This window comes from Nannobrachium achirus, assembly GCF_963921795.1.
Source record: "Nannobrachium achirus genome assembly, chromosome: 22".
NCBI classification, from domain to species: Eukaryota; Metazoa; Chordata; class Actinopteri; order Myctophiformes; family Myctophidae; genus Nannobrachium; species Nannobrachium achirus.
Genome location: NC_137829.1, coordinates 34,886,826 through 34,898,211, shown reverse-complemented (window position 1 = coordinate 34,898,211; position 11,386 = coordinate 34,886,826). Strand labels below are relative to the sequence as shown.

The following is an 11,386-nucleotide window of genomic DNA, read 5'->3' as shown; positions in this document are numbered from 1 at the left end:
CACATAACAGGATGAGACGCTGACTTGGTCCTCATTGACTTAACATGGACGGGCCGCCGGTCACCATTTCAGCTCAATACTGTTCAATTCGTGCTTGATCGTCTCAAACCACCATTGGTATGGGCATCGGGACGTATATAGATGCCACACAGAAAGTTTCAGAATCAAAATCCGACCTAGTGAAGCTACGTGAGGGTCGGATGGTTGCATTGAGGCTAACGCTAGCAGAGGCCTGTTGTCAACAGGAAGCCCTGGTTTAAAGGTGACGTCATAATCGTATCCTTTTTTTTCACGGTTTACGTGTGGACATTAGCTGAGGTAAGCTAACCATTTCGCTCCGTCTATAAACACATATTAAAATCTTAAACAATGCTTTTATATAAAAGTCGCTCCGAGTCGCTCGGCACCAAACGCCATAGTGAACTAGTCGCTCGTAAAGTCGCCCGGCGCTAACTGAGTTAATTAATAATACCCACATCTGTAAGGACCATTGACAGTTTTGTCATTTGTACTTGGAATGCATTGCCAGAGGAGCTTAGATTTTTTACATTATTAACTTCTTCTTATGGCATTTTTTTTTAGTGTGGGTTGAATTTGTAAATGTTGTTGTAGGCTACTCTATCTCTTCATCATTTGTTTTATGCCCTTTAATTCTAACTGTGAAGCACATGAACCTCTTCAAGAAAAAAATAACTTCGTAAACTTGCCTCAAGTAAAAGGTGCACACCTTTATTCACAAAAGAGCTATTTTTGGCTTCACGGATAGCACAACCGTGACTGGAGAATTGTAAAAGAGTTCACAAAGTTGCCTCCGAACTAGTGCTCATTCCTTAATCGTGCACACATTGTCTATAGATCCCGTAGGGTCCATTTTGTACAGCATGAAGTATCCTTGGACCTGGGCTGCGCTGATCTCACAGTGGGCGGCCAACGCAGACTTAGCGAAGCGCTCCGCTTCTGACGGGGGCTGGTCGGGGTAGAACCTCCTGAACATCTGGGTGAGCTGCCAGTGGCTGCAGTGGCCCACGTACTGCTTCAGGTCCACGCGGCCCGGTCGGATCAGAGCCGCATCCAGCCTAGGCAGACATTCAGTGAAGAAAACAAGTATTGTAAGGCAAAGGCCCTTTTCTCTTTAGTAAGAAAGCGAGACAGCTAAGAGGAAGACATAACAAGAGAGTCGTGGCCGTGGGCTCTTCCGGAAGTCAAGGGTTGACTTTGTCTAACTTGACACATGCAGCTGCTTGACGTTACCTGCTTGCTGAAGCGCCCCAGCTGATAGCAATTCTGCCCAATACACACAGATAGATGCAGGGGTGTCCTCACCAAATTCTGGGCTCTGGGTACAAGGATTCACCCATGAATGTTCTTCATAGGGGGAGGGGGTTTAACCCATTTAGACTGGGAACGCATTATTTTGTGCTTTAACTATTGAAAAATAGCAGATATACAAGCTCATAACATGGCACTATTTTTGAAAAATCTTGAACATTTTTGCAAGTATTTGGCCACGGACCCCCATCTCAAAATATTTAGTTCCAGGGACCGCCCAGAAACATCATTTGAGTTACAAATGTTTGCTTAAAAAAATACACATATTCAAAGATTTGCACAAATTTTCACGACTTTTGAAAAATAGCAGATCTACAAGCTCGCAGGTGCTATTTTTCAATAGCTAAAGTATAAAATAATTAAGGCCCTCCACCTTGGGCCCTAGTAACTCAGTCCCGTTATTTAAATTCCATTCCAAATTTAAATTACAAAAGGATAATATGCAAACATGGACAGTCTGACAGCAGAACTGAGGGTAGGAGAAATGGCTCAGACAGGTAGGTGAAACGATTCTCCTCCACCGCGAAAATGCCAGGCGAAAGGACCAAATGCGTTTAGGCGAATATGTTTTAGGCGAAAGTGCTGGTGACCATAGCAGATATACAAGCACACAGTGTGGCACAGAGCTGCAAGCTTGTAGATCTGCTATTTTCTTTAAATCATGTTTTTTTTTGTAAATCTTTGAATATATCTTTTTAAAAGCGAACATTTGTAATTTTTTGAGATGGGGATCCGCGGCCAAATACATGTAATTTTGTCTGTCCTTGACATGAAAAAGTTTGAGCTCGCACTGTGAGCTTGTAAAATCTTTTATTTTTTAATAGTTAAAGCATAAAATAATTGATGATTAAACTCAACTGACACGGTTGCTTTCCATGTCTTAATGGGTTTAACTCAAACTCTGCCATCAAAATACCCCTTTGTACCCCTTCTCTGCCATGCCCGTAGAGCCCGTAAATGTAATAAAAATGAATTAAAAAACATTTTTTTATCGAACCGAACTAAAATAGGCCGGAACTAATGCTCCGTGATCGGTTTCTACACGGACACATTATTGAGCGGACAACTTTAACATTGGAGTCCCTGAACCGGAAGCGGAAGTCCGTCCTCTATTTTGGCCCGTTAACTTTCTGTCTGCACTCCGCGGCTTACAGATGGAGAACTTATTGATCAATTGAAAAGGTTTCAACGGATTTGAGAAGCTGATGGAATACGCGAACACACGATGCATAAGCAGTGTCCGATCACGCACGATGGGAACTGGACGAGCGCCCACGTTAACAGGTAGGAGAAGCCGGCAGTGAAAGACATAGAGAAATTAACGGGCTTTACGGCCGTAAACTACGAATGAGTTAACAGGCATTGTGTCCTTCATGTGTGTGAGCTCTTCTTTAGGGTTTACCTGTCGATGAAGTTGGTGGTCATGAAGACTATCCTGGCCTCAGACGATGCCACTCCATCCAGAGCATTGAGCAGACCGCTGAAGGTGAGCCGTCCCATTCCCTCGTAGGCCCGGGGGTCTGAGGGGAACGCACAAATCAAATCAAACTTTATCTACTGTATATAGCACAGTGTTTCTCACACTCTACTGGTCTTCCTTTAACTCTGACAGCATACAAATGGAACCCATGTGTATGCTGTTAGAGTTACAGACTTGTATGGGTCAATTTAGACCCCCATAAAGGAACCCACACAGTTCCTGGAATCCACTTTTGAGAACCACTGATATAGCACATTTCCAAAGACCAAAAGAACATTTTTAAGAACAAGCAAAACATGTTAAAACACAACAAAAAAGAAACAAAACAACATATCAAAATAGCATCAAACACGGTTCCCACACATTTTTACCAAAGAATTTCCACAACTTTTCCCAAACTTTCCCAGAATAATTAACTAGATTTCCAGTCATTCAGCGCAATAACGAGTCTCTTACTCCTCTTAGTCGCTTACTCCTATACGCAATGCCCAAAGACAGGTAGTGTATGGCAGTGGTTCTCAACCTTTTCTGGCCGTGACCCACAAAATAATCATATTTGAACTGGGGACCCCGGCATCCTGAAGAGCACTAAGAGTTGAGGAATTTTGTATAACATTTTATTGTGAAAATAGCAGATCTACATGCATGTAGATCTGCTATTTTCACAATTTCTGCCTCTAATATTTGACAATTTGGCCAATGTTTAATCTGCCATTTCAGAGGTATTAACAAAATCAATAACCAAAGACAATGCATAGCTATTCTTCCAGGACCTTCCAGGACCCTTGATCAATTCCAAAACTTTTCCAGTACTGGAAAAATATTTTTCTAATTTCAAAATATTTCCAGGAATTTCATGACCGTGGGAACCCTGCCTGTTCTATAGGAATAGAAATAAACATCTCCCTGCTTTGTGACCTACGTGCTGCGGGGGCGAGGTCTCGGCTCACGAAGGCCGCGTCCACATCCTCCAGCAGTACGATGCTCTGCTGCGGCGCCACGCTCAGGAGGTGGTTGAGGCGGTCGTCCGACAGGGTACGGTCACTCAGACTCATCAGGCAAATACTGTAGCCCAGCTCACCTGCCAGTGCAGTTCTGAAGTACGCAGACATGGGGAAGGAGAAATAGTCAAACGTGAGAGATTATTACATTAACATTTCATTTATTTTTATATTTCAGCTTTTTCTTTTTTTACTTCATTTTTTCAATTTCAGTTACTTTTAATTAGTTTTTTTGTTTTTTACAGTCGTTGGAAGCTTTGTTTTATTTCAGTTTTTATTAGTTCTAGTGTTAAGTTTTTTATTGTAATATGCGGGCAAGATTCAAAAAGCTCAGAAACATTGCCCATCTACAAGACGCGCTGTTGAGCTTGTAGTAATTTTCTATCCGCCATTTTGTAAAAGCTAAATATTGGATACTGAGAGAATAAAACTAAGGACACTGTATCTATTATTTTGTAAACACAGCAATACAGTTTCAGTCTCTTTAACCATATTTAAAATGTACTTAGCTAAAATGTTTTCTTTCTCCCCCAATTATAGTTCAATAACTCTGCTGTGCTGGAATTAAATATATTTACAACATTGACAAAATAATTTGTCTGTTTTTTCAAGTTTACCTGTCTGCACAATCAAACAGACACTGCAACTGAAAAAAAAGACACTGATTACATTTCACTTGACCTGACCCATCTAGTAATGGTCTATGTTCTTGTTCCCGAGCCCTTACATTAAATCTTGAGGAGTCCAAATGAAACTCACATAAAGCTGCTCTTTCCACAACCTGGGGGTCCATAAAGCAGATATCCTCTTCTGTAGGGGATCCCTGTGTACACAGGTGGTAGTGGTAGTCAATCACACAGTAACCTAAATACTATTTAGGTGCTACTATTTAGTAAATAGTAGTAGTAGTAGTAGTAGTAGTAGTAGTAGTAGTAGTAATAACCAGTAAAGCCCCTATCAGAGTCGGTACCGCGGTGAAGAGCTATCCACCGCGGTGTAGTCTTTTTGATTCATAAAACTACAACGTTACTCATTACTCGCGGTGAAGAGCTTTCCACCGCGAGTCCCGACACATCTCTCTGTTTTTACTATCAGACAGATAGGCTCTTCACCCCGTTCACTGATTGGTCGATCTAGACCAGTCAGTCACAGTGTTAGGACTTCACCGTGACTATGATGGCCTCCACTTATTTTCTCGCTTTAGGTGGATAGCTTTACACCTAAAATTTGCAGTGGTAGGCTCTTCACCGCAGACTCTGATAGGGGCTTAAGATGGGTTGCGGATCCATTTTCGTGGGTCTTGAGTGAATATCCCTTTATTTTGTGTTTCCTATTTTGGGACCATGAAAAATTCAAAATTATTTCATGAATAAAATAGAAATTTAAAAAATCCACTAAATCAAAAGTTACAGAGGTAGTGAAAATAGCAGATCTGAAGTTTAGTCTAGTTTGGGACCTGGGCAAAACATCTGATTTCACATTTGGGCCTTGAGCTATAAGGTTTAGGAACCACTTGGTGTTCTAACGGTTAGAGTCTAACCCATGTTACAGTACCTCTATCTGTGTACCACTTGGGGTTAGGTCTGTCTGACATAATCGCGATTATTTTTCAAAATCGTTTCCATGTTGAAAAATGTTCATACATATTTTATTAAAGTAAAAAAACTGTGGAAATAGCAAATCTACAAGCTCAAGTTGTGAGCTTGTAGATCGGCTATTTCCACTATCAATTGTTCTTTTTTAAGTATAAAGTTGGCAAATATGTCAGTAATTTCTTTGTATATTTAGGTTATGTGTCATATCTGCCATGTGCAACTTCAAAGCCTACAAGCCAAACAGAAATGTAATTGTCAACGACAAAAACAATTAAATCGTTAATCGCAATTATTTGAGTGACAATTAATCGTCATGTAAAATGTCATAATCGTGACAGTCCTACTCGGTGTTCTAACTGTGGTGGAATTCACATTCTGTCAGTAAGACGTAAATAAAGAAGTGTCAGAAGCACAGGCATAAGGTGGTGGTGGTTTAATAACAATGGATAGTACAAGTGATTGTGTACCACAGGCCTGTGGTACCGAGATTCTGCCTAAGCAAAGGAAATCAAACCCTAGTTATACTGGCATTGCAAGGACAAGCTGTAACATAAACAATCTCTATCAACCTAGGAAAACATCTTACAGTACAGTACATCATGTTGTCTTCAATGCATGATACAGCATAATCTACTCTTACTAACGTCACTCATAATCAATCATGATAATATAATATCTACTACTGTTATTGACGTTACTTAATCAATCATGATAACATAAACTCTACGACAATTCCATCCTTGATACAGCATAATCTACTCTTACTAACGTCACTCATAATCAATCATGATAATATAATATCTACTACTGTTATTGACGTTACTTAATCAATCATGATAACATAAACTCTACGACAAAACCCATGGTACAGTACCTCTATCCTGGTACCACTTGGGGTTGTCGATGAACTCCTTCACGTCGTCGACGAGCCTCTCGGCCACGCCCCCCTCCAGCACCACTGAGCTGAGGGGCCGGCGGCGCCGGGGAAAGCCAAAGGGCCTCCACTCGGCCCCCATGGCCGTGTACATCACCGTACGTCCCTCTGTCTGCTTCAGGGCCAGCTCCCGTGCTGCAAAACCGTGACAGATCATTAACCCATTTAGGCCTAGAATTATTGAATGCTTTAACTATTGAAAAATAGCAGATATACAAGCTCACAGCGCGGCACCGAGTGCCGCACTGCGAGCTTGTAGATCTGCTATTTTTGAAAAAGTTGTGAAAGTGTGTGCAAATCTTTGAATATATGTATTTTTTAAAGCGAACGTTTGTAACTAAAATTTTGCTTCTGGGGGGTCCCTGGAACGAAATATTTTGAGATGGGTGTCCGTGGCCAAATAAATATCATTTTGGGGGTCATTCACATGAAAAGGTTTGAGAACCACTGACATAGTAGTCGCTCAAGAACAGACTAACTGAGCTCCAGTTAAGTGAAAAGGAGCTTTTCTTTGACGATGGCCGGCCAGATTGCTGACATAGAAACATAGGTTTTTTCCAAAAATCTTAGAAGGATTCAAAAGACACTTATAGAATCGGGTCAAAATTAAAATTTTCACGATTTTTCAAAAATAGCAGATCTACAAGCTCGCAGCGCGGCACTCGGTGCCGCGCTGTGAGCTTGTATATCTGCTATTTTTCAATAGTCAAAGCATAAAATAATAATACACAATAATGGGTACCCGTTTTAAATGGGTTTAAAAGTGTTTCCAGAGTGTTGCCAGAGAAATAAGCTGCCAGGTCTATGAAAAGAAGCGACTATAGGCCACATGAGCACTACACGAATCCACAGAGCGGCAATCACAAGAGCAGTGTCAATCGGCACCGCTTGGCGCCGCGAGGCCGCAACTAAGGGCAGCGCTTAGTGGATTCGCCGGTTACACCCCGCCACTCCGACATGTCTCCTTTCCGACATGTCTCCATTCCGACACTAACCCTATCTCTAACCCTTACCCTAAACTTAACCCCTATGGAAGTGTCGCCACTCCTACAATAAGAAGTCAATTTCGGAGTAGCGACATGTCGGAATGGAGAGCGACACCCGGATTCGCCTATACATACATCAGCTATTTGAAAATAGCCGGTCTACAAGCAGCTGGCATTTAAAAACTGTGATAGAAAATATATCTGATAGAAAGTATTTACGTATGCAAAACTCAGATCAAAGAAAGCCGTCAATATTACTGGCTCTGGCTAGTGTTCGGTGACCAGAAAGAAAGGTAGCCGGTAGAGTCGCCGGAAAGAAACTCGCTGAGATTTTTATTCGGGTATTTGTTTTACTGAGAATAAGGTTAGAAATAACTTTAGGATTACGCATATCTTTCTGAGGTTAAGGTTAGGAATAGGGTTAGGTTTAACCATTTAGGCAAAGATTACAGAGGTATATAAGGATATTAAGGATCTCAATGGAAAATAATAAATAAGCCTTGCCTTAACCAAGTTTCCTTTTAGTTGACATTGTATCCGTGAACTGTACTGTACCATTTCCTATCCAAAACTTCTAATAAATACTTCAATCAATCAATCAAAAGGCATAAACCAACAGCCCAGGCGAGTTTCTTTCCAGTGACTCTTCTGGTATTCTAAATAAATAAGTACCTTCTTGCAGGATGTTAAAGAAAATCTGTCTGTCCCTGCCGAGAGCAGTGAACTGAACAGACTCAAAGGGTGTTCCTGTGCTTAGATCCACCATCTGCTTCTCTCTGGTCCTCTCCACTCTGATCCACTTCCTCCCATACCTGTGGACATGAAGTGAGTAAGTTACTGTTCTATAACCGTTTCACAATGTAAGGTAGCAGTGTCAAAACACAAAGTTTGTGACATTAGTCTCAAGGTTATGTGAAGGAGAGGGCTACTTGCGTGTGATATCATGTCCCTCACTAACCCAGTGGCAAAGTAACTTTCATTTGCTTCATCTTATTGAGGGTAGTGTAATGTTGATAAAGATTTGCCGATAAGGCGCTATGTATATTAGGCTACACTTAGTCAGTCCATGACATAATCATTTAGGAATATGGAAGGTCGCAGCCAGGCCTGTACTTTATGGGGTTAAGTAACATTGACTGCACAGTAAAAAGTCTCAGCCCTTACGGAGAATACGGACCTTTACAAAGGTTTGTAACTCTCAGTCCATTTGGTTCCATTTGTACACTCTCAGAGTGTACATTTATATCGAGGAGTCCTCCTCCTACCAGATCAGTGGTCCTCAACCTTTTCAGGCCGCGACCCCCAAAATAATCATATTTTAACTGGGGACCCCCCCACCCTGACGAGCTCTAAGAATTGAGGCATTACATTTTGTAGAACATACTTTCTATCGTGAAAATAGCCGATCTACATGCTCACAATGCCTTGCATTGCGAGGCATTTGGGAGCATGTAGATCGGCTATCGGGTATTTTCATAATTTCTGCCACTAATATTTGACAATTTGGCCAATGTTTAATTTGAGATTTTAGAGGTCCTTAAATTGTCACTTTAGAAATGTGCAGATAGCCTCTATACACTTAAACTTTATGTTGGTTTGTTTACTGTTGAGAGAGAGAAAACAGTGTTTCACATTAATCTGGCGACCCCCCCAAAAATTATTTGGGGACCCCCCTGGTTGAGAAACACTGTCAGTACCAGATGATGTGGTTTCCGGGGCTGGGGTGGAATTCGAACTGGGTGTGCACCCGTCCACTCTCGTGCTGCAGGTACGAGGTCTGCACGCTGAGGTGCTGGGTGTGACGAGCATGCTTCGTGATCCAGCTGAGGAGCCAGTGATAGCTCTTGTCCCTGCTGGTGACCTCCAGGGTGATCATATAGTTCCTCCTGAAGAAGATCATCCCCACCTGGGCTGACTTCCGCGCCACGGCCATCGCTGTGCCGACACCAACAAGTCCAAACCCGGCCCCGAAGTATGGGTTGTCCTTCAGTGCGTCCAGAATATCCGACAGGCCCATTGTGTGTGTGTGGAATGGGATCAGAAGCTACCCTATGTACTGTAGATGTCCTATAAATAGAATGAGAAGCTATGTGTAGAATAGATGCCCTACAGATGGACCCAGAAGCTATAGATGTCCTACAAACAGAACCAGAAGCTATGTAGATGTCCTACAAATGCAACCAGAAGCTATGTAGATGTCCTACAAACAGAACCAGAAGCTATGTAGATGTCCTACAAATGCAACCAGAAGCTATGCATGCAATATCTTACAAATGCAACCAGAAGCTATGCATGCAATGTCCTATACAAATGCAACCAGAAGCTATGCATGCAATGTCTTACAAATGCAACCAGAAGCTATATAGATGTCCTACAAATGCAACTAGAAGCTATAATGTCCTACAAATGCATCCAGAAGCTAATGTAGATGTCCTGTAAATATGCCACTAGAAGCTATAATGTCCTACACATGAAAACAAGAGCTCAAAACAGAGCTCATATACAGTAACAGCTCAAAACAGAAGGCACTCTCATACGAAGGCGTGTGGGTGATGAAGAATGGATGATGCTCAGTCCTTCAGATGTAGGCTGTCTGCGAAACCTGCAAGCTGAACACAGCCCATGAAAACATCATGTTCTTGTCAGTCTTCACTTGTTTCCCAAACGCCCTCAATGGAAACATGTGCCGTTTTATATGCCTACCGATATCTTAGGCTATCAAGGCCATTTTACTACACAGGTTGGCTGTTTCTTTACTAGTAAACAGGGTAAAAACATACACTACATTGCATTCAGCGACCTCTGCTCAAAAACATGCCTTCCTTCAGCTTGACTGTTGCTTCTGTTATACTTCCGGTGTTCGGATAAAAGTCTCCCGGGCCGTTCTTTTTGCTACCAATATGTTTTGTTCCTAGTGCCTCCCTCCTGGGATAATATTTCTAAACATTATTTATTGCGCGGTTTGGTTGGTTTTACAAATATTATAAGGAGCCGATATGGGCGTTGTATCAGCATAAACAGTGTGTCTTTTAACTGCTCACTGCAAAGACGGTAAGAGACCCCTTATTAAGCTAAATGAACTGAACTGAAGAGAAACGTTTTGCGAATGAAAAAAACAAAACAAGAAGCTATCAAGAAGCTAATGGCGACGCCGTAGAAGTGAATGAATCGTAAATAAATAATAGCAAAAGTCGGTGAAACGTTGCCACTATAAATCTGAATCTAGTTAAAATTGTCAATGGTAGTTAACCAGCTATTAACTGTAACGCAATGAAAGGTGGATGTGCCAGCCGGGCATTACAAGTGACATAATTATCTTGATGTGCTGTTTATCTGGTAGAAAGAGCCGAGGAAGCTCGTGTAGTAGGTCGAGATTCTGTTTGTAATGCATGATGGCTACTGTATTTACACAGTGTGATATACTATATCACAATCACACTACTATATCATGTAGTACTACAGTGGTTCTCACACCTTTTCATGTCAAGGACCCCCAGATTGACACTTATTAGCCCGCGGACCCCCATTTGAAAAGATATGCCAGGGACCCCCCATAAGAGAAGATTTTTACATCTCTAGCAGTATTCTCATCCATTTCAATTTCAAGGACCCCTCGTTTGACATGCATTATTATAGGCTACGGACCCCCATTTAATTGCATCTATATCTCTTTTTATCTCTATCATCTTAAAATGAATGAATGTTTTTTTAGAGTGTGCAAATGGTTCTTTTGGTTCCATTTATGCGCTCTCAAGAGTTACAGAGCCATATAAGCGTCCTTTTGGTTCCTAGCTATAGCTAACCCTGGAACTCCCTCAAGGACCCCTGGGGTTCCACGGGGCACGGGCCCCACTTTGTGTGACAGGTGTATTACTATAACACAGTAATAAATACACTAATGTGTGTGTTTCTTACATACATCCATGAATGAACTGAATCTCTAAAATAGTGTGCAGAAAAAAAACTGTGCTATTACATGGCTTCTGATATACATCTGTTTGATATTGCATATTTGTATTCTTTATTCTGTGATTTTTTTTAAATGATAAAAAAACATGCTT

At 41.5% G+C, this 11,386-nt stretch overlaps 1 protein-coding gene across 1 annotated transcript; it reads right to left on the bottom strand.

Annotated features, from left to right (window-relative positions):
* Window positions 1–823: 823 nt before the first annotated feature.
* Window positions 824–10,119, bottom strand: bcs1l (BC1 (ubiquinol-cytochrome c reductase) synthesis-like; the record flags this gene model as incomplete). The annotated part of the gene is made up of 7 exons (XM_080753141.1): window positions 9,023–10,119; window positions 7,998–8,137; window positions 6,280–6,474; window positions 4,570–4,633; window positions 3,732–3,904; window positions 2,732–2,849; window positions 824–1,076 (listed from the first exon to the last, which is right to left on the bottom strand). The coding sequence occupies exons 1-7, from the start codon at window positions 9,340–9,342 to the stop codon at window positions 824–826; spliced, it is 1,263 nt and encodes a 420-aa protein (XP_080609267.1). The 5' UTR covers window positions 9,343–10,119.
* Window positions 10,120–11,386: the final 1,267 nt, after the last annotated feature.